Source organism: Falco biarmicus, chromosome 9 (assembly GCF_023638135.1).
Source record: "Falco biarmicus isolate bFalBia1 chromosome 9, bFalBia1.pri, whole genome shotgun sequence".
Taxonomy (NCBI): Eukaryota; Metazoa; Chordata; class Aves; order Falconiformes; family Falconidae; genus Falco; species Falco biarmicus.
This window is the reverse complement of record NC_079296.1, coordinates 40,639,535-40,664,160: the sequence shown is the minus strand read 5'-3', so window position 1 is coordinate 40,664,160 and position 24,626 is coordinate 40,639,535. Positions and strand designations below refer to the sequence as shown.

At 39.2% G+C, this 24,626-nt stretch overlaps 1 protein-coding gene across 18 annotated transcripts in view; it reads right to left on the bottom strand.

Moving 5' to 3' along the window:
- The window catches only part of ANK3 (ankyrin 3), a 374,228-nt gene that overhangs the window by 196,482 nt on the left and 153,120 nt on the right, over positions 1 to 24,626 (bottom strand). For 8 of the 18 annotated variants that reach the window (XM_056352833.1, XM_056352834.1, XM_056352837.1 and 5 more), the window contains exon 1: positions 11,510 to 11,884. The exons of 3 other annotated variants lie outside the window; for them this stretch is intronic. In XM_056352833.1, the coding sequence (XP_056208808.1) occupies positions 11,510 to 11,623 (114 nt within the window). In that variant the 5' untranslated portion in view covers positions 11,624 to 11,884. Of the gene's footprint in view, positions 1 to 11,509; positions 11,903 to 24,626 lie in introns of those variants that run through there. 7 more of the 18 variants (XM_056352829.1, XM_056352844.1, XM_056352838.1 and 4 more) reach the window with 4 other exon arrangements.

Here is a 24,626-nt window from a genome sequence, read left to right as displayed (position 1 = left end):
TTGTTTGCTCATTTGCATTTGGTAGTAAACAAGGAGAAAGGGGCAGCTTTGCTGTTGGGAACAAAGGGCTGTGATTTTGAACAGCTTCCCTGCGGATCTTGTTTGGTCACAGCATCTCTTGGCTTTCCAACCCAAGGCAGATTGTGCATGTGGCCTTTCAAGCTGAATTTATTGCATATGTTCAGTGGTTCTTCTAATTGGACCTATGACTTGACCACAATTCAGTGAGTTTAGCTTCAAGGATAACGGGCACTTCGGTCAACAAGAGGATACACACAATGTTATAAAATGCACTACATTTAGCCATTTTAGATTAAACTCATGCAGTTCTAAAACCAGGATTTGGACAATTTTCCTGTATATTGGGTGGGCTAAATGGAAAGGATTCAGAAAGAGCTTTAAAAACTCTTTGGAAACAACATGTGTTTCTATCTGCAACTTAACTAGTATCATCAGTCATTCTAAAACAGCCTTTAGCCAATGGCTTGGTATACTTTGTAAAAGAAAATTAATCTAAGTAACAATGAATTGGAAATTTATACTGAATACCAAGGGTCATAATTAGAACTGTTACCATGCATGCTTCCTCACCACCAAAAGCTTTTTAAAAAGCATATACTTCTTTAAAAACCACATTTCTCCTCCAGAATTACGGCAAGACACCAGCAAAAACGTTCCTGAAAGTTGTGGACACAGCCAATAGGTCACACACCAGGGCATCACTGAGCAGCTCTGAGGTCATTAAAAACTATAAACCCTGCAGAGGCCTTATATTGTAGCAATGGTCCTTATGCAAGGCATGCAAAATATATTCTATGTCAAGCACAGAAAAATAGTCAGTGTTGTAATTTGAAAAGAGAACCTTAAAATGGGTAAGAAGAAAAATATGGAGAGATTTTACAGAAAGGAAAACCAGCAACTGAATAAACTGCTGAAGATCAAACTGGAAGAGGCAGTGGGAGAATCCCCTACCGTTTGTTTGTTGCTTGAAAGACTTGGAAGTTTGCATATTTTTATGTGGGCAGTGTGTGCTGAGTGTGCAAAACATTTATTAAGCCTTCTTTAAGCATAATCAGACATTCTGACATTACAAAAAAGCAGACAGGAAAGTATCAGATAGGAACATCAAACAACATACACTTTCCCATAACTGTTAAAAAGCGTTGGCTGTTCCTAAGGCTGCCCTACTTAGAAACTTTGATTGTGCACCCACTGTCACGAGAGATGTTTTCCGCTCAACATCTTTTTAATCTTTTCAGACTGGTAGAAAAACAGCAGTCTCTAGTTATCAGAATTTTAATGTTTAACAGCTTTTAAAGTGCTGGTGGTTTCAAATTAAGTGGTATGAAAAAAATTAGGGCTGCAGGTATCCACTGCATTCATTGATCCTCCTTGAAAATGTTTTCTTTGCTTAGATGGTAAAAATGTAATAAAGCCTTTCCCACCCACTTCTGAGCGATATTCAGAGTCTTGTGTAAGAAAAAGGAAACTTTCCACAGCTACTTTCCAGACCATAGTGTCTGCTACGCGTGGCCAAATAAATCCTCTTTTGGGGGAGTCTTGCTCAGCACTACAGCAAAGTGCTGCATTTACTCACACATAGACTGAGGCTTTTTTTTAACCTGCTGCACCATGACGTGCTTGGTACACATATCTCTCCTCTTGGGGGATCTTTGCCCTCAGGCGTGGAAAGCACTCCAGGCTTATTTGCCTGTGCTTCAAGGGCCAGTCAGCAGTCTATTTCTGAATAATATCTGCATTAATTTTCCTACCCTACAGTCTGGGCATGGAAACATTAGCCTCAGCACCAGAGACGATTGCTAGATTCATATAAATCCAAATGGGGCAAAAGAACAGATTACAGACTCAGATCACCCAGACACTGATATTTCCTCACAGGCCAATGGCAAATTCAGCTGATGAGATGGCTGCAAATGCTAAACGTTCAGCTAGTGATTAATAAATGGGAAGTGATTGCGATTTCAGAGATACCATGGTAGGGTCCAGAAGGAGTGGTGATGCAGTTACAGGAGAAAGAAAAAAAACTCTCTGAGAGAAAATAAAATTATTCAACCTATGAAGGAATCTCATCCAAAGCTCCAAACGCCTGTATTTGTAAGACACTCTGATTACAACCCTGGAAAAATGACTTGAAAGTTATACATAGCTTGCTATAGTCAGTAGCTTAGTTCTGCCTTTGCTTTTCTCCTAGTGAAATGCCCTGTAAATTCATGCTGAGAAATGGAGGGAATACCTATTCAGTGAATACTGCACAGCTTTGCTTTTCTGCAAGTTCCCAGAGAACACGAGACCACCTCCAGATGGGGATGCTTGGCAGCTACAGGACACGTCACTGAGAAGGAAAACCATAGAGCTAGCTGTGGCAATCTTGTTTAACCAAAGGAAGTCAATGGTGGGGATATTCTAAGTCCTGACATTTAAAAGTAAACCTCCAGAAAATGAACCATTGTGCTGAACAGAAAGTGAATTCCACAACTGTATCTTCTACCAACACCAAATAGGGCAGGCAAAATCATGGTTTATTTAGAGGGTACAGACAGGATAGCATCATTGTGGTTTCTCATTTTAATACTTCCTTTACGGAAGGAAGCATATTCCTTTAGGATATGCAGATCAGTGTGCTCTAACTGAAAGGTCGATATCAACAACTGCACTGACTTGTGAATTGTTATGAGCTTTGTGAACTCAGAACACGATGCAGAAATTACTGGTGATGCTGTCTTTTGACGAATTTCAAAAGAAGAGTTGCAGTAGCTTTAAAAAGAGCATTTAACTTTTTGATCTGTTCTCTGTAATGACTTGTTCTTTCAAATTGTCTTTTCATTTAAAAAAAAGGATTTATAATTCCTTTAGGAATTAATGACAGCAATGGAACAGGCTCACACTATAAATTACATAAATGAAGAAGCTGTTTATATACACCCCCATAGTGTACCCTTCTGAAAACACCACTAACAACTTTTGGATAGCTTCTCCCTAAGGACCCAGACTGGCCAACAGCACTGGTGATGGGTTGAGCCTGGCTTTCCAGGTGCTGCTGCAGGGGAGCAGAGGGAACATGCTTCCTCTGAAATTAACCCCCTTGCAGCACCACACAACTTCTCCCAGTGTAAGCACTCCCTAACACAGATGGAGACTCACTGTGGGAAGCAGACACACTTTGGAGATGTCTGACTCAGAGCTATGGATAGACTGGTGCAAAGCACACAGTTGGGGAGTCACAACCAAATCCCTGACCACCACCTTCCCTCCTGCTCTCACCCTGCACACATATAAACTGACTCACATAGTACCTGCATTACATGTATGTTTTGCTGCACATAAATCCTTTACTTGTAGAGGGTATGAGTTTTTTTACTCACGCTGAACTCTTCAGCAGTGAGAGCTCAAAGATGCCATGCAAGCAGCTGTTTACAAGAGCAACATCCCCCAGTCTGGTGGATCACATCATCATCATTAGTGGAGAATAGTATTTGTGTAACACCCCATGATTACTCCTCAGTACTAGTGAACTACATGAGTACTTGAATTCAGATTAGTTACTAGCTGCTTTTCATCTATCAGAGTTCAAGGATTTGCACAATCATGGTGCTTACTTTTAAATATGATTATGCAAAACCAGCCACTTCAGCAGCTCCAGGAAATCCTTTCACTGCACTCAACTCAGCAACTACCTGTCTCCTCTTCCGACTTTCCTCCCAACTCTCTTACTCCAGCAGAGCCTGGGTACTTAACAACACCTAATTTCAAAAGGCAGAGGCTCCAGGGTTAAGGATGGGGCTGCAGCGCAGAGCTGAGCTGATAGGATTTCACAAAAAAAAACCCATACGCTTTTCTGCTTTCAAAAATACCTTCCATATTCTACAAAAATACAAACAACTGGCATATTATACCTTCATTCCACCTATACATATATACAAAGGTATAACAAATGAGTGTGGGATACATACATGTAATTGAAGCTTCTTTAGTGACCAGTGATTTTTTTCCCTCGATATGCACCAAAATTGAGAGCTGTTCAGAAATCTGCTCAGAATCTACAAACCACAGTTTTCTGTAAGCCATCACTGATTTCTTTGCAGAAAGCAGGCAGTGATTTCGACTGACACTGGATCAGATATCAAAGTGACACATGCGTCCCCTCCTTCCCAAGGGAAGCAAATGACAAGATCACAGTGGTTTTTTGTACTTACAAATCACTGATTCCATAGATAAAGCACCAGGCACACCTGGGAGCCTGCCTGGCTCCTGGTAGAGATGGGGTCACCAGAGACACCAATTTTAACACTCCTGATGGAGATTTTGTTGAGGTAGCCTCCATCAGGCACTATGACATATGCAGATTGTGTGTCTGTATAACTTGCCATGATGGGGTAGTGGATACCTGTCAAGGTACTGACCTTCATTTCCTGCATGTGCTCATGAGAAATTGGTGTGTTAAGAGAGGCCTTGGAATATTACCACTTTTATCAAGAAGTAACTAAAGTCCTGTTAATTCCGGTTGGATAAATATGGAGTAGGATATATTCTGCACAAACTAGGATAGCAGAAACATAAATAAATCCCTTCTACCTTGTACTTATCTCTTTAATTATGAATTATTTTCAATGAAAAATTATGAACATACTGAAATGAACACTTGAACTGAGATTTAAAATTGATACATAAACTGTGATGGCACAACATATAATATATTAGACCCTTCAACTGCCCAATGAGATAAAATCCAAAACTGTGAATCAAACATAGCTGAACAAGTAAAATATTAGGTAAAATACATCATTCGGGTCATTAAAACAAAGTTTTCTAAAATAATGCTTAGCTGAAGATGACTATATAGTACAATATGTCCTGTATCTTTCTGCAACTACAAAGGCAAAATAAAGTTTTAGTTCTGGTACATAATACAAAGGCATTAAACTGTTTGTGTGTGTCTCGGAGCACTAAATCTCATGTGGGACAAATTCATGTTACTAAACAGTCATAACTTTCTAAATAATGGAGAACTTCAGCTTATTGGCAAAATTATGATTTTTTTAAAACAAACACATCCCAAAGTGAATTTTCTTTTCAATTAACAAAACAATCTTCTTATTTCAATGTAGTTCCCCTGTCCACATTAGTCTTACTTGAATAAATACTAAAAAAATCATTCTGTTGCATTTCCCTTCCAAGTCAACATAAAGTGATACCAATCTCTGTAAAAAATAAAAACAAATGCTGAGCTCTTCCGTGGAGATCAGTAACTAGCCACCTTGTGGAGCACCGGCCAATAAAGTGGAGCTCCACACAAATACCATGCTCAGGCAACAGACACACAAGAAAGGTTTTAAAAAGTGTTATACAATCCCAAACATCCACCAGAGATGCCAGGGCCTGATCCGCAGAACGCCCAAAGCTTTCAGCTGAAGCTGCAGGGCTGGAGGATACTCAATACCTTTGAAAACGAGGACATTGCTTTAACTCGTCTCACTTACATGCACTGAATTATCCTCTGAAGACACTTATCTTTTCCATTTGATATACAGGGCTATAGCCCACGTTAGACAACTGAAGACAGGAACAGTGTGGGGCAGCTGTATCATCTCAGCTGAGCTCATTACCTAGAAGGGTCCCCACACATTCAAGTCTAATGGGGAGGCATTATTTAGTAGAAGGCCAAAGAGGTTTCCAACTTGTCAGGCGTGCTGGACCCAACCGAACCCTTACAGTTCTCTATGCCTTTACAACAGAGTCTTGCGCTATCCCTACTGCCTCAGTCAGAAAATCCCTATTGCGACTCTACCAGTGGCCTAAACAGCTGTAGAAGATTACTGATTAGCAGCAAATCTCGCCCTTTATTGCCCAAGCTTCCACTCAAATCAAAGTGAGAATACATCAGGTTTTGTGTGGGAATTATATTTTTTTTAATACAACTTGCAAATTTTTTTCTTCTCTATTTCTTTCTTCTACCCACATCACATACACCAAGACACTGGTTCTTAAACCTCCCCCCCTTTCAGTCAAACTGTGTGTGATTGAGCCTAACACTCAATTTTAGCAGGTGCTCAGTCAGTTCCGTTGGTTGACAATCCTTTGGCTCACCGTAACAAACATTTAGTGAATGGAATTGTATCAAAGTATGCACAACATGCTTAAGCCATCAATTCAGGCAATTTAAGAGCTTGAAATTAGCAGTGCTTTGACTTCTGGCACAGGGCTGAATATTCATAACTACATAAAGAGATTTTTTTTTAAAAAATAAATATCTCTGTTCATCAAACACCAGCTTTGAACTTTCTTTTGCTTCAAAAGCATCCATTTTACCATAGAAGAGACATTTGCTCTGCCCCTCAGTGCTCTCCAAAAACCCCAAATAAAACCCAGCCTGGATAGAAAACCCAGAAGGATAAAAGACTCCATCAATAACAGCCAGGTAGTTGAAACAATATTGATTTACACTCACTGAGAGTCCAACTCTAAGTCTAAGTCACCGAGCAATCTTCCTATAATGGTAAGGTCATCCATTATTAGTCCTCCCTCTTCCCCATCTCATCCCACCATGAGCTGGTAACATTAAGCATAACACGGTTTTTACAACCCAAACTGACATTTGCATAATAACAAATGGCCATCTGTTGTGACAGCACAATCCTGAGGCATCAAGAAGGTGAAGAGGAAAAGGTGAATGTTTTAAAACTGCCTAAATAAAAATGTGAATGTATTACAGTGCAAAAACATTTCTGGGTTTATAAACAGCAAAGTAACACTGAGCAGTGCCCACTTCAAATGATGCTGTAGTGCTACCCACACAATACAATGTAATCTTTTCATTCCTTTGGGGGTCATCTTCAAAGAAGGAATTGTTTTTCCAACTGAATAGAAACACTCTTTAACCACCAAACCCCACGCTGGTAAGAATTCAATGCTGCTAGAGATACTCCATCCACCAGTGCCCCTAAACATCTATCAAAAATAGCTTTCAAATATTTAATTAGATTAACCTCTAACAGAGCATCATGTCTACAATCAAAGATATGACTGAAATTTTCCTTACACCTAGGAAAGATTCACTGACTTCGCAAATTTTCCTTCAGGCCCTAAATCTACACAATCTCCTCATTTAGCGTAGGTCATGTTCCCAGACTGTAGAGCAACATCTGCCTGGTTTGTGCCTTAACACAAATGAATTAAGAAACAATCATCTGTGCTCAACCTCTGTAGATTCTACTACTGTCAACAAACTGTTCGGAAACCATGAAAGAGATCTCTCTGATCCTGAGATTTGTTTAAAAATAATGAAATGAATTTTTTTTAAAAATGGATGGAGATTTGTACTTGTTACCTGAGGTAAATGCCTTGAGCTTCACATTTCAAGCTTTACTTGATAACTGATAGATTTGTTTGCATGTGAACTCTGCACCAGTTCCAACCCAAACTTCTTTTTAAAACCACAGGGCAATTCATTGCAGGGGCATGTGCCTGTCAGAGAAAGAAGTATCCCTGTTTTCAAGAAACCTGCTTGATTATCACTGTGAACCAAACTGAAGAAGCCACTTGAGCTGAAGCTGGTATGCACACAACCCTTTCCTCAGGTTAATTGTGGGGGTGCAGCTGCTGATTTTTTTCAGGCTCATGAAACCTTGGCATGGCTGAGATCCATAAAACATTTGACAGCCCCAAGAGAACTGAGGGGGAAGGAAGCTGTAGGATTACTCCAGCTAGGATATGATGATGCCCTCCTGGGGTCCCGCTGCCCCTAGGAGGTGTTTCCAGCTCTGCTACCTTGGGCAGTCCAAGCGATCTCCCACAGGCCTTACAGCCAGGCGCAGAGCCCAGCCCAGAAGATGCACAAGCTCCTTGAAGCCACATGAACAGCTGCCCGCCTACAGGTTGATCATTCCTGACACAGCATTTCAATTTATACCCATTAGGAAATTGCAGGGCAATTTTTCCAGCATACCTGAAAGTATAAACCTTCAAACACTGAGCCTTACGATGAAATTACCAGGATTTGTGACATTGGCATCCATTACTCTCCCTGCTGCACACAAGTTTGTAGCAGCAGAGGATGTGACAGCAACAGCCTTTAACATCTCAGAGACGGCAGCAGCCAGGCTTTGCATTATGATCAAGCTATTCTGTGTTCCCAAAGAACATGCCAGCTCCTAAGCACTACATGCAAATGGAAACCACTTCAGTCCTGCTGAATACTGTATAAAACATAAATCATTGAGTATGTGCCAAGACCTGCCCTTCTTGTCTACTATGTACCGAACAGAGAACATAAAAAAATAAGATTTCACCTTTATTTTAGGAACAGCACTGACTAAGCAACTAATTTCTTTCCAGGCATTATTATAGGATAAGCAATTTCTAGTTTTCACAAACCAAACCATGCACAACAGAGCCACACTATAAGGAATCAAGCAAGCCGTTCTATCAATCCCCTATTATTAAGGGTGGCTTGGCTTGTTCTGTGATACCATTTAAAGCTCAGGTCTGCCCTTGGGTGTACTGAAACTATTTGCAGTGTAGGACACCGCACAACCATACAGAGGCAAAACTGCTTGAAGCTGTAATATAAAGCTGAACAAAATATACAGGAAAAGTATATCGTGCAGACCCCCTCACTGTATTCACTTCAATTGCTGGCCCCATCTCTTTCTCTTACGTGAGTTAAACTATTTAAGCTCTGAACCTCTAGAAATGTCTTTAATTCAGGCAAACAGAAAGAGCATGGTGGGCCCACAGGGCACACAAGCACAGTGTCTCTACAGAGCTCAGTGCGGCAATTTGAAAATATCTCACCTTGAAATTAAATGGGATTGGATATCATACAGGGGTTTGTTTTGTGTGTATTTTTAAAAAGGTCATTTCTCTCGTACAAGTATTGAAGCAAGCCTTAACAGAAACATTATTACACTGTAAATTGCTTAACCAGTCAAAAGCAGTGAAATATTACCCTCAGACTGCAATCCTCAAACTAAATAGGAACATAAATCAGCATGACTGTTGCTGGTATCATCACGTCTAGGACACCGGGTGCTCCCACCAGCCTTACTTTCTAACCTTTGGCTGCCTTGGTGTCCTTAATGTATAAATTATCCAGAAACATTAGCATTCTCTGTTGTTCCAATGTGACTGGAAGACCCTACAGGATATTTCTGTATACTGCTTAAGCAAAGGGTTAGCTTTGTGCAGTATCATGTGATCACCAAAAAAAAAAAAAAAACCCCGAGTACTGCTTGCTTGTGGGTGGTGCAGAGGAACAAGAAGTGACTCACAACTCATAGTGGAAAAATTGGGGGGAAAATGTTTTAAATAGTCAGGAAAGTACAAAATGGCAAACCACAATTATTGGGCTTCCTACGCCCTATGTACTGGGTGGTAAAACCATGTCTTTGCTATGAGAAGACTGATGCCCAAATGTATAAATGTTAAGTGAAGCAGTTGCAGCTTTTTGCTCCATTTTCCTAGGAAAGAGAGCCTCTACATGCCCTGAATCTGCAAAGTCCTAAGGAAAACCAGAAAGAAACTGGAATAAGTTACCAAATTCCACTGTGACATGAGGAGGCTGGGGGTGAAGGGAACCCCCAAAAAAGGCTTTGGTGCAGCAAAAGCTATTTAATCTCATTCTTAAGATACAGAAATAAAACATTGAAAAAAATCCGCACATTTGAGTTTAATAGGATAATATTTATTCATGTGCCACTCTGGTTGCTAAGACATTTCCTTTCTACAGCCCTGTGTTGTATAAACAATAAAGCATTTTTGTCCACAGAGCAATTGTCTCACCTCACTGAATCAAGAGCCTCTCACTGCCACATCCCTTCTATATTGTTCTAATTGCAATCGGCGAGAAAGTACCCTTATACAGACAGTACATAGCTATAGTTGGGCACGCTATTGTTGAAACTGAGCACATTAAGCACAACGTGGGCTTCCTGCATCATGAGTAGAGTTAGCTGAGAGACTATACATCTTAGCTCACAAGCCATAGGTACACATGGTTGACAGGCCAGCTCCTAGAATTCTTAACTGCTGTGCTGTTTTCAGCTGGGGGGGGAAAACCCACCCTGACAGACCTGCACACAACCTAAAGAGCAGACAGGAAAAACCTCACCAATTCGGGTCAGTTTCAAACAGCAGCACCTCAAAATTGCCCCCAAAGACAGACTCCTACTTTTTCACTTTCCTTTGTATTGGAAGGTGATTCAGAAGATCTGTATGTACACATTCACACAGAAAAAATACCTAGGGTTAACACGCTGCAGTACATTCGCTGCAGCCATCTAAACAGTCTCCTAATGTGCTCACTAGAACAGAAGGCAGTGGGTTTCTTAGTGCTTTTCATTATGTATAGTACTGCCATGGCAGAGGGGAAAAAAAGAAAAGAAAAGGGCAGGGAAATGCTGACTCTCACCCAACCAAAAGATGCACATATGTTAGAGGAAATCTACATGTCATTTAGGAAGCACATGCACCACTTCTCTGAGCATATGAAGATTATCCGGTCCCCCCTTAGGGGGATTTCACAAAGGCACGCAGAAATACTACATACCCAGGTTTCCATTAAGACAACTGGCTTCTTGATATGTTCTTGAAAAATTATAATAAAATACAGCCAAAGACAAGAAATCATGGCAGGGCCTTATTTCTATGGAGCGGAGTACAAGGTGTCATTTTTAAGGACATATCCACAGAGCTGCCAAAGTGGCTGGCCTCTTTATCTGTCATTATGCCACAAACCATAACTATTTTGCTTTATACCTTAGAGAGAAACAGCAAGACTGGAATCACACAGAGGCTCCTGAACTGAACAATGAGCAATGCAGTGCCTGCTGAATTTTTCAAATCCTAGTTTGCTGGAGGGTTTTCTGCAGCTAAGACAAATCTACAGCAAAGAAAATCCAGGCTCTGCAATCTCAGTCACATATTTCCCTAACAAAAGAAAGTTGCTAAAAACAGATTGTTAAAGCCCAATTCTGTAAAACAGTTCACCCTTAGGAAAAAAGAGAAACACTGATACACCTTATTTCTGTAACATAATCCCAAAAATGGATGTTTCAGAAGCCAAACATGTGACACAGTCCCAACACAAAGAAAAAAAAAATCTGCCTCCACACACATCCCTTTTAAGTACATGTATGTAAGGCTAAACTATTATGCTGTAAACCTATAAGAAAGCTCAGCATTTAACCTCACATCATGGTTACTAACTATTTTCAACTCAGAAACAGTTTGCATATCACAGTAACACAAGTGATTTATCTGGGAAATGAATGCACACCTTCTGTATCATCACTGCAATCAACTAATATCCAATTAAATATTCAATTGCTTTGCAAACCCCACAGCCATGGTTATCAATGCTATTTTACAATGTTAACAAATTACTCTGACAGCTACCAAGTTACACGCAAGAACAAGCTTTGATACTTCAACTGCAAGGTAAGAAAATTAAAACAAAAGAATCCCTGTCAGAATTTGGCACAGATCTAGATACCTTTTTCTTGCGATCCCGGGATCTTTTCCTGTGTTTTCTTTTTTTCTCAGTTTCTTCGTCAGCATTAATTTCTAAATCCCTGTTTTTCTTTAACTGTGATGCTGCATGAGCCATAATGCATTAAAAATCCTTTACAACAATGCTCCCTTGTAAAAGGTGATTTCCTCGGGCACCTTTAGCCAGCCCTTACAGCAAATGTTCCAGTGATTGGAAGGAAATCTGTGACCAGAGCCAGGAACACATTCAGGATTCAGAGATCTCACAGAAGCTTGCAGCCACTACAAAAATACATAGTTGCAGATTTCTTCCTATACCTTTCTGTACCTGAACCTTTATAAAACAGTGCAGCCATCGTAATGCATTTAACGTAATGAAAAAGACAGCTGGGACAGAGAAAGCTGTATTATGGCTGTATCCCCTGCCACCAGCTGGAAGTGTCTAAGTGACTCCACTGAAGGGGGAATGCTGAATAGGAGCGCTTTCTATTAAAAAAAATTCCAGAACAATAACATATGCTGTAATGTATTTTCTTCACTAATCCTAAAGCGTGTTTTTAAAACCTATTAAAAAATGCAGTGTTAATGATGTACATTTCTCAGCTAGTTTTGTATGGTAAGCTATTTAACCTATAATGAAATGGAGCAGCTCCTACTTTAGGTTAACTGCTGATGGTGACAAAAAAATAAAATAAAAATTTCTTTTTACCATGGAGACCCTGACTGCATTATGTAGAAAACAATGCATGCATTGCCATATCTTAACAGTGTGTCCTTTATACCCATTTTTCAATTCCAATACATTTTGTGAGAGAGGATTACAGAAAGCCCTGTTGTCTTTTTTCCTTTTTTTTTTTTTTTTTTTAAACATACTTATTACAACACATCATACAGAAAGAAAGATGCAATCACACTACTGTGTGAAACAGGCGTTTAATTCATGGGAGATTTCCTGGCGTCGTCTTTACGTGGTCAGAAAGGAAAATCAGCACTATTTCCATGTAGTTGGAAATGTACTTTTAGGCTTTTATGTCAAGGCTTGCTTCAATCATCTTACTATTTCTGCCACCTGAGTCCTCAATGACTGCAGCTTTTGAATATTCATTATGGGAGGTAAAATAGCAACAGTATTAAGGCCTGCAGGAGGATCTTTTACTAAGATGAACACAGAACAAGCATCTAGTAAATAAGGAACCATATTTTTTCCTACACAAATATAACAATCAGCAGATTGCCTCGAGACTGCTGTTTTTAACCTTTCCCAGTATTCCTAGTAGCGTACCTCACAGTAATGAAGATGAGCATTTTAAGGCAGTCTGATTACTTGCAGGTCAGAACCAAAAGTCTCCACAAGTGAAACTGATGTATTTTACTTCATACTAGCATTTCTTTCCGGAAGAAAAAAAACAGAATTTGCTGTAAAAATAAAGTTACATTTAAATTTGAAGTGCAATTAGCCAAATATTATTGAATCTTCAGAGTGTAACATAAAATCCAGAAAGGTTTCACAGGGTTGTATATATTCTTCCCCTGAACTTGAGAGAAGTTTTCTCAATCCAGGTTGTTGAGGTCCGGTAAGTGACATGTATCCATTGCTTTAGTTTTCACATAACATGGCTAAAAGTAAAACAACATTTTAAATCTCCAAAACAAACTACCTTGAACACACTCTGTGTTGTCCAAAAGGCAGCTACATAGTGTACTGTTTGTCTACTGTTCACAGGCTAATAAACTAGGTTTTAAAAGTTGTTTATTATGGAATGACTTAAGAAATGCGCAAGGATGGAAACCACAGTTACGTGACCTTAGGGATCTTTCTTCCTGATGCAGTAAAATCACAGGTTCCTGTCTGTATTCAAAACTCCCCGTACCTACACACCACCATGTACCTCTCCCTAATCCTCCCTCCTCCACATCTGAAAGACTTCTGAAGACTCATATAATGCTGCCTTTGGAAAGTTGTGGAAAGAGGAGTGTTGCACTTGGGCAATGCCTGGGTTTGAACCAGTAGTAGTAAATTCCTGCTTCTTCATGTACTATGGAAGCTTGAATAAACATATTTCTATTTTTAAAGATGCAAAGAGTATCCTCTGAAGGATGCTCAAAGCACGCTTTCAACTGTAAGGCACAACTGCAAGCAGTCAAAGGCCACATTCAGGCAGGTATTTGGATTTTGGCCCAGCTGCTCAGTGAAGCACAGAGCAGCAGTGAGAAGACTCTTGTACCACGGGAGCCCTACTGGAGAGGAGAACTGGGCAAAGCTGCTGACTTAGGGGGCTGGAGAAGCTATCTCAGGGACGCTGGTGGAGTTTCAGCGGGAAAGGGAAGACCACCCTGTGCCTATTTAAAAAAAGAAAAAAAAGGAGTTAAAAAAAAAAAAGGCAAAACACTCTCTAGCTCACAAGCTGCCTGCGTGACCTTGGCAGTTATTCACTCTGAAGCTCAGTTCTTCCCCTGTAAAATAAAGTTGACATTCGTTCCCCTGTCTGACAGAACGCTGTTATTAGGAGGGAAGTGCTTAGAAAGTACAACAGGACCAGAACTGAAAATGGATTCAACAAAATTCAGTAGAGTTGGATCCCTCTTATTCCCAGCACATTTCCATCTGGATTTGGAAAACTCATGAGACTTTGCCTTAGGAAACCAACTTCTTATTCAAGCCAAAATGAAGTGAATGCTGCTGTCATTCACTGCTTGCTGGCTAATCCTGTGACATTCATAAACTTTTTACCCATACTAGCCTGTAATTTATGCCTAAATAACCTCATTAAATGGAAATACAAATAACGTATTATAAAGTGCTATATGTTTAAAATACTTAAAGCAGACTTTTTTAAATGTAGGCACAGAGAATAATGTGCACATATGCAGTTTAAAAGCCCTAACGGCACCTTATGCACAGGCCATATTCTATGCAGGTAGAAATCAACCCGAGCTTTTATTAATGAGAATAATTCTAACAAATGAGGATAATAAGTGGCCTCACCTAATCCCTTGAGATATGCATAAATGCAAGGATTTTACAAGACAGATAAGGACTGTTTCATCCCAAGTATCTTTGCAGCTAATTAACCAACTGGACCAAGCACGTAGATTTTATTTTTGTTAAATGTGGATTACAATCCCTGCTTGAACTGCAGAGTCCAAACTCCTCCTGAATTAGATTTCAGGAAGAAAAAACTACTTTTCGAGCCAGGATTTTGAGAAATTATATCTTAGCTAGCAAAGTTACAGTCAAACAAAATAATAATAAAAAAAGATCCTTTATATTTTGTGCAATACTAGGGAGATTCCGTGCTGTTTGCAGGCTGGAACAGTCTCAAACAGAAAAGAGATTACAGAAAAGGTGTAAAAGATTCAGATCCCTGTGGAAGAGAGACTGTACATGTATAACTTCTGCTTTTGGGGAAATGGTGAACTGGCATCATTCACTGGAAGGTGATAAGGCACTACCAGACAAAAGTTGGATGAAGCGTGAAGGTTTTCATGCCAGATATGTCATAACTCACTTCAAGGGAATTAGGTACCGGAATACCTCATTAAGTGCTTCTTTTCAGACTTCAGTAAAATAATTAAGCTATTTGATTTCACCCTTAATTACAAAGTTAATGAAATGCCAATGAGTGTTTCAGCAGAATCCATAGGGTCTTGATAAAGGATGATAAACTGTATCTTAGTTGAACAATGGGAAATTTACACTTTCTGTTAGCGCAAGGATAATGTCTACTTAGCTTCATCTACTCACAAAGTCATAATGGCTGAGAAGTGATTTTATCAACTTGAAAGTGTGGTGTTTGGTTCAATTTAAGCCGCTAGTCCCACTGTTAAAACCAGATTCAAGAGAGACTGCAAAAGAGCACTCGCATACAACATTGAGGCAGATCTTGAAAAAACACAAGGGGGCGGGGGGGGGGGGAAGTGTTTGCAATCTAATTATTCTAATTATTTGAGTTAATTTTTCAATTAGTCAGCAGTTTATGGAGCAAAGATAGTACCATCACTTTTACATTTATTTTAAATAATTATGCAGCACAAGAGAAAAAAAAAAATGAGAATCATGAAAATACTGGTTTACCAATATGCCATAAACTAGGTCTATGATAATCTAAGCTCTTTTAGGGATGATAGAAAACCATAGAAACATTCAATATTTACACTATTTAGATCACTATGGATCAAAAAAGGTTTATAATCACACACAGTGCTAGAAGGTCACTATGACAGCTCTTACTGGTAAACAAAGTATGCTTACATTTTCCAAAAGATGAAAAGAAGCGTTATAGGTAGAATAGAAAGAGCAGAGAGCAAAGGAAAAGAAAACAAATTAAGAAAAGTACAGCCAATTCTTGTTAACTCAGAAATTAAGAATTTAAGACTAATTTATCTGATACAGAACAAATGATAAAAGGGGGGAAGGGGAGTCTATCTTTCTGCTGCTGTAGCCCTGCTCTGGATTTTTTTGTTAAGAAAAGCAGTGGAAGCGAGAAGAAAAAGAGAAGAAAGAAGACATAATAGAAATAAGGGCAATATCACATAATAGAAATAAGGGCAATATCAATTTACCAACTCATGAAAATAACACTTTGGGAGAAGACTAAGAGAAGAAATAAAAATTCTGTTTTTTTAAAAAAATGCTGTATGTGAAACTTAGTTAACTCAAAAGAACACTTTAAAGGAGTCTCATAAGATTTGTCTGCCCATGCCAGACTAGCAGGCCTTGTGTCTCAAAACCAAATGAAAAAACAAATGAGACAAGATTAAAAGTTTATTTAGCATCTAATTTTACTTTTTTCTCTTTCTCACAAATCTGATATCAAGGCAGGATGGACCTATCTCCAAACACTCAGAAAATCAAGGTCACTAAGTAGTAAATGAATGGAAAATAAGAAAAATTGTGGATTGCTTTTCCCTTCTGTTATCTTGCATTAGGTTTCCCCTACCACCTGCATCTTCTAGCAGAATTCTGCTTTGGCAATAATGATCCCAGAGAAACTCTGAGGAAACATGACGCTGTCAGAAAGGGATGCATGTACTACACAAAGAGAGGGAAATATCTAAACTGCATTTTATAGACTATTTTTATAGTGCTTAGCCCTTAATTTCTTCTCAACAGTATAAGATTTGGAGTTTTATTGAATTACATTTTATTTCTTATTTGACTTCTTTAGGGCATAACAGCTTAAAAAAAGCTTTGGAAATGACACAAATTCAGGGATGCAGTGATAATGGCCAGATATTTGAAGCCGAGGATATTTGTACTGTCCTACCAAGAAGCTTACTGCTTCTTAAATGACCCTGCTGCCCACATTGGAAATTAAAGTAGAAATGGTAACAATTGTAAATGTAAAAAACCCAGAAACAACCAAAAAAACACCACAACAACAAAAAACAAGCCTACAAGCCACCCCCAAAACAACTCAAAACACCCAAAAACACCCAACACACAAAATAGTCATGGAATATGCTTTTTTAAGCACTCTCCAGACACATCATCTGCCTTCTGAGCTCAAACAAGCTCAAAGCAGCATATTCACTCTCGCAGAATCAAGTGCAAAATTGCTATTCCTCTATGGAGGGATGACACAATTTGGCTTAACTGATGAAGTTACACCTCCTGCAGTCCAGCACACTCCTGATACAAGGATGGCTGACATGTCTGTGAATTTGTCACAAACTCCCAGTTTGAGATATGACATTTAAAGAAAGCAACTACTGATTTTGGTTCACCTTTAAGACTTAGATTGTAAATCGGGACAGTTCAAAAGCTGACTCAAGGCTCACTCAACCTATGGCCTCAGGGGTGGAGAAGATGGGACAATAAATATGCAGCTGTCCCAGGTCACCACGAAGGCATCGTAAATCTGCCTGCAAACAAACTGGGAGAGGGAAACAACACGCTCACACCCCAGCAGAGGAGAAAGTGTGACTATAGAAGACTGCAGAGTACCCAAAACCTGGAGATTATCATCCCTGACTTCAAAAACAAGATAATCTTTGGTTTTGAGACCTATACAGACAAAGGGAGCTGAAAGTGACAATTTAATGTTAACTGTTCTGCAAAGATAGTGTAAAGAATTTCATCTCTGACTCATAACAAATGAAGAAAAAGATACTGGTGCATCTTATTTATAGAGGTACACTAATTGGAAGATAAATTTTGAGTGGGTTTGTAGCTGGAATTGCTGAGGAGCACAGAAAATTTATCCGATGCAAGGAACACAGTAAGAATAAGATATGTCTTGTCTAAATTGTTGCTGAACAAATACACAAAAAAATTTCTTCCTATTTTTCCTCCACCAAGAAGAATAGTGCTAAAACCCTATGTTTACTGGGAACCACCGTAATTAATATAAAGCTGCACTTTTAGAAAAGTTTTTTCTACTTTTTCCCCCCTGTAATTCAAACAACAGACTACAACCAGGGCTGAAATTCATATACAGAGTATCGCTTTCTTAGGTATGCTGACAAAGATCATTCTGTGAAATGGTAATAAATTCATTTCAAACATATTAACAGGTGGAAGTTATATCTGGGACTGACACTAGATCACAATTAGCGATGTATTTTTTAATCCTTGTTTGGAACTACTCAATAATGTTCTGAAACCATAAATTCAGTATATTAACATTCCCCAGATTCCCAGTTCCACAGTTACTCCCTACCTAGTCCACCATGTTCTCCTAGTTTTGTTACTGCAAGCCCCAGTACAATGGGGGACCAGGAGGTCTGTGGGACAGTGCTACATGACACCAAACAGAGTTTTGATCTGGGAATTGTTAGATTCCTCTGCAAATTACACCAACACAGCCAGGAAAAGCTTCCTGTCATATAGGATTAAGTGCAAAAGTAGGCTTTGTACCAGTTTTACACTCCCACACCCATAACTTGAAGAGTCTGTGATATCATGGGAGGATTGATCCCTTTCTGGTGAGCTTCAAAAAAGAAATGCAAAAAACATTCATCAGGATTTTATGGTTCAGCTACAAACTTCACCCTGAGTGGACAATTAATCACTGCTGCATCTGTTAATTTCTGCTTCAACACATAAAAGCAATAGCCAATTCACTAAGACATCCAGTGAACACTGAGCCCATGAAGGGATTTCCTTCAACATAATGAAAGCAGATATCAAGGAGGTCCTTGTGTGGCTTTCAGAAGCACCTCTGCCAGGTCATCCAGTCCCCAAACAGACACAAAAGGAGTCATTCCCTGCTCATCTCAGACGGAAAATGCCCTGTCCCAGAGTGGTTTAAAAATAACACAAAACAGCAGCAGGAAATGTCTTTGGGGTATTTCAAGTTACTCAGCATTAAGTCCCAGCCTGCTGTCCCTTTTTTGGAGCAGTAGCAGTGTTGTAATAACGAAAACTATGTAAAAAGCCACACCACTGCAGAAATGCAATGCATGCAAAGGTGTCATGAAGTGAATCTGCTTGAGCAAATGAAGCTGCCAAACAAAAAGTGGGATGGGACCAACAATCACAAATACATCCAACACCTTCGTCTGCAATCAGTAGATCATTTTCCAGTGCCCCTTAGTTAGTGTCCTTTGATTTTTGTTAGGTTTCAGCCAAAAATATATACTTCAGGCTAAAAGAAATTTTGCCTAAGCGAGGTTCTACATAAATCATTGCAAAATCTGTATTCAGGGCTAGTAAGCCCCTTTGCCTTAGGAAGATACCGTGACAATGAAAATATTATTTTACATTTCCTACCATGGCACAAAAATAAAACTTTGGACAAAGGCAGTGCTTCATCGCCTTGTGAAACAGGTTACTTCCCCCACCCACCCCTGACAGTAGGGAGCTGTACCAAGTAACCCAGTGCCCATATATTTTCCTGTTGCCAACTTCTGCACATCAAGAGTAGCTTCCTTGTTGTTTTCTTTTGAAATAAAAATTGCTGAATAAGTGTCACAAATGCCCCATTTGCAAAGGTCACAATAAAGTCTTCCTTTGAAATCTGCAGCATTTCCCAGTTGCCCTGAGACTTTCAACTGTGTAATTTTTTTTTAATTTCTGCGGTGCAAAAATACAGAAAGCACAAGAAAGGAAGGAAAGTTTCCTTGACTTGTTTTGTATTGTAGGTATTTTTAATTTCTCTGGACTCCTTTCATACTCAAAAAATGTACTACTAACACGAAATATTCCTAAAACAAGGAAAACAGGTTATGTGTGAGCCAAAGAAAGCTCCTTCCTTGTTCACTGCCACAACTGCATGCTGGACCCAGGCTCCCTCAACAAGTACTGAGGACATACTTACTAACTCTGGATTTAATTGCAGGCTTCCTATTTTAGCAAAACTAAGTGCAGAATTTTGAGTGAAGACTCTAGTTCCTTCCAATATACACACAGTTTATTGAGTTTTAAGGAAATGTTTTAAATGAAAATACAACAGAAAAAAAATTCCCAATCCACTCCAGCATAAGAAACTCATTTAATTAGACTCCTTAATTATTCATTATTCCTTTTCCTATGTTCAAATGACCATTTTTGTCTCATTCCCAAAGGATCCTCTCCATAATTAAGTCAGGGAATCATTAAAATCTCAACATGCTGCCTGAATAAGATTTCAGCACTCTAAGTGTTCTGCACGCTCTATGCAGCAGTGACTTGACTTTTATAGGAAAAAAGTGTAAAAAGCAGAATCATTAACAATCAATAAAAAAAGGCAGAAGGTTATCAAATGCATATTTTTCAGGTGACATTCTTCTCATTTTCCCGTAAGAAAATTCATATACCAGTTATAAAATCTACAAGTTTATGCTTAAAACAATGGCAGGTGAAAATTCTAGGTTTTCTGAAAATAACAACAAATATCAAAAATCACTCAGGGTCATTTTAGAAAGAGGGATTTGCATTTGAGTGGGTAGGTGGTGGTGGTGAAGTAGTTCAGCTATTGGAATCTCAGTGCTAAAATCCTGCTGGAACAAACACTTGGAGCAAGAAAGATAACTACCGGAGACTGTTCAAAAGCAAAAAAAAAAATAAATAATTCACTGCCTCTACAAAAGTGCAGGACTGTTGTTCATGCATAAATTTCACATAAAGCTATTAAGATCCACAGGAGACCAAGTTCTTTCTTGGCCTGGCAAGAGCAAGCTAGCATATGAAAAAAAACACTCACCTGTATAATAATCATAATTATCACAGAATAGGTGCATTGATGTTGTGCCTGAAAACCCAGGTAATATTACTGCCCTATTCAGAACAACATAGTAAGAGGCAGTTCCTGCCCCGATCTGTTTGTAAGCTACGTACACAGCATACAGGGAGTGAGGAGGAATATATTACTCCTCTTTTAGAGAAGAGTAACTGTGAATGCGAGATGATGAGGTTGGAGGGGGATTTTTTTGTTTCTATTGTATGGCAAATGGAACATAAGTTAACGGAAGGCAAATATCATACTAGGGGTGTAAAACAGAAGTAACGGCCTTGAAGACATAGGAAAGATATGTCTCTCCTACACAGCTTTGCTTGGGTCTCAGCTGGAACACTCTGTCCTATTTCAGGCACTAAATTTCTAGGAAAAAGTTGTAAGCTGGAGATGTGAATAATTTACTGCTTTAACTCTGAAATCACTCTTCACAAAACAATGCTGAATGCTTCTCTGAATCTGTGGTTAGTAATAAATAGCTTTAGACATGCATATTCACACACACACTTAGCAAAGACAAGTATCAGCCAGCACTGCAATCTTGTTCATTTGCCTGCCTCCTCCTGCCCTGCTTTTTCTTTTTCCCCCAAAACAGGCAAACCCATATGACTGGATGCAAACCTGCATAAGACTAAATGTGCTTTTTAAAATATTTTTTTCCCTGTTCTTGTGTTTTCCTTTATTTTTAAGTAGGTTGCAGAGGGACTGAGAAGGAGGAAGGTTGCATGGAAGCTCTATTCAGAGATAAATGCATTGTTCCTCTTCTCAAGATACCATAAATTCTACCTAAAATATTAGATGAAGCTAAACTTTAAATAATCAATACTACACAGAGCAGAAGATAAGAAAACACACAAGAATTGTCACTCTAGAAAAGCGGAATAGTTTAAAGTGTAGTAAAACAGGTACATAACAACAAGGCAAACTCCATGCAGTTCATGTTAGGACACTCGAACTACATAGGCTTAAGATAAAATTCCAGCCACTATAGTTTTTTAGGGTAGGGAGTTGAGACCTCCTGGAAAATAGGCAAGATACCAAGACTGTTGAAAGGCAAACTTGGTACTAAACTTGAAAGAACAGGGTGGGGAAAGAAAAATTGAAACAACGGGAGATTGTACACTGGTCCAGTTAACTTCCAGTCCTAGAAAACTCCTCCATCAAAGAATTTGTCATCACCTGGAAGTTAGTCAATGAACTGCAATCAAACTGGATTTGTCAAGAGGAAAATGTATAAAATTAATTTAATTTTGTTTCTTGAAAGGGTGACAGGTGTTAAGGACAAGAGAAAAGCCATGCTTGTACTTGCCATTCTCATAAGCAAGGTAAGAGACATACGTTGATGAAAAGATTGTTAGATTAATCCAAGAGGGATCCAGTAACTGATGTCAGGAATGAGATATTAACATTCATTGTCAAAATAGATGGATGCTCTGCAAGACTCCTGGCTTTGCTGCTTTCCAGTGTTTTCATTAATGACTTGGGCGATAGAAAAGAAAGTTTGTTGCCAATACAGACAACAGGAAACTACAAGAAGCTTATGCATGTCAAAGACAGACATTTTAGATAAAAATAAGTAAAACTAGAGGAAAGGTTTTGGGGAAAAACCCAACCAGAACAAACCAGATGAATTTTAGTGAGAATGATAAGGAGAAAAAATAATAAACACATTTGCAGAGGCTAGGGAACAAGACTGCACTTCAGCAGGGTCTGGAGGGTATAAAACATTGCAGGTTTGACATGGGGCAAAAGACAAACAGCACAGTAGGGTGTAGAAGTATAGCCTGCCCAATAAAAGAAATCTTTCTTTTCTGTTTAGCATTTGCAAAGCTGCAGGTATACTGTGACTGACTTCTGCTGTTCTGCTTCCAGTGATATGAAAATCTGGAAAACAAGAGCAATCAGATGTCTGTAAAATGCATCATCATTTAGCCTGAAGAAAAGACTAATGGATCAAAGCCTGCCAAAATGCAGAAGGAAATAGTCTGTTCTCCACCATTACTATGGATAGTAATAGGATTAAAATGTTTAAATCACAGCAGCACAGATTTAGGTAAGATACTATGAAAATTTTTAACAATAAGAATAATGAAGCTTTGCAAATGAATGCAAGAGAAACTCGGCAACTTCATCACTGACCTTTAGGAAAGACATATAAGATCCATACCACTACAGAGGCTCGTGAAAGTCAGCAGGACACTACAAAAGTAAAAACACACGTGTGGATTGATCGGTGCTTTGCAGAAGGTGAGTGTTGGACACTATCAAAATGGTTCATTTAATATGTCCAGAGTTGAAAAATTGATAATACAACCTGTACTTAAAAAGAAAACAAAACCAAACCCAAAACAACACACAAAAGCAGCCCTGAATCTGTCTTGTGGGTTAGATAGCCCCCCAAACAGCTCTTTGGAACAAGACATCCCTGTGTCCTAGCTGAACATGTGATCTACCTGATACAACTTAATAAGTAGATGAGCATTAGAAGACTGGTGTGTGTCTAAAACACAAAATCACCAACTATATTATCAAATGTATAAATGTTCGAAGAGACCAAAAACTCCCGTCTGCTTGCCCACTTGCCAGATTAGAAAGCTGAAGGAACTGCATACTAGGTGTTTACAAGGCTAGTTATCTGGCTATTTGCAGACAAAATATTGGCAATATACAATTCTAACTATGACCACAATGGAAACTTTACAGCTTTTCCCTTCTAAAATATATATTTGGATCCAGTTGGAAATACTTAATGTCTGTGACACTCATAACCATCCTATGATTGCCATACCAAGAGGACCAGACAGCTCCCAAAAGTCTGTTCTTAATTCAACCTTACTGTGACAGCACAAAACTATTTTATTGATTTCAGTCTTGTTTGATTTAATAAGGTTAGACAGTTAGAAATACATTTTCAGTTGCTAATATAAAAATCTAAGACCATTAGCATGCTTCACATTATCAGAAGCATTTGCTGCAGACACCAGAGCTCCAAATGAAGATCCAAATCAGAATAGTGATATGGCTGAATTATTCTGGTGAGTTTGAAAGTCTTAAAAATGTGCATCTAAAATAGAATAAAAAATAAAATCTATAGTTAGTTAATGGGTTTAAAAAAGAAAAAGAAGTAAACGTAATAAACTATGTAGAAATATACAATATGCTGAGAAGTCTGCTTTAAATTACAGGCACATTACAGAACTCTACTCCCAAGAAAATGGTAGGAGCCCATTACTTGTCCACTGAGCTAGAAAATACAGAAAAGACTTGCAAAGTGTTGCAAGTCCCTGGACTTCAGGAGAGTTCATTTTGGCCTCCTCAAGGACCTACTTGGAAGAATTCCATGGGTTAGGGCTCCGGAAGGTAGGAGGGTTCAAGAGAGCTGGCTAATATTTAAGCATCACTTCCTCCAAGCTCAAGATAGGTGCATCCCCATGAGTAAGAAATAAGCAAAGGGGGCAGAAGGCCTGCATGGATGAGCAAGGAGCTTCTCTGGCAAACCTCAAACAGAAGGAGGTTTACAGAATGTGGAAAAAGGGACAGACTACTTGGGAGGAATATAGGGATGTTGTCAGAACACGCAGGGAGGCGATGACGAAGAGTAAGGTCCGTTTGCAATTAAATGTGGCAAGGGATGTCAAAGACAACAAGAAGGGCTTCTTCAAGTCCATCAGCGGTACAAGGATGACTAGGGAAATGGTGGGTCTGCTGCTGTACAAGGTCGGTGCCTTGGTGAGGAAGGGTGCAGAGAAGGCAGAGTTGAGCGCCTTCTTCAATTCAGCCCTTACTGCCAAGGCCAGCCCTTCAGTTTCCCAGACCCTGGAGGCAAGAAAACCCTGGGCCTGTTTAGCCTGGAGAAGAGAAGACTGAAAGGGGATCTTATCAATGTCTACAAGTATCTTAAGGGTGAGTGTCAAGAGGATGAGGCCAGGCTTTTTTCAGTGGTGCCCAGCAACAGGACAGGGGCGA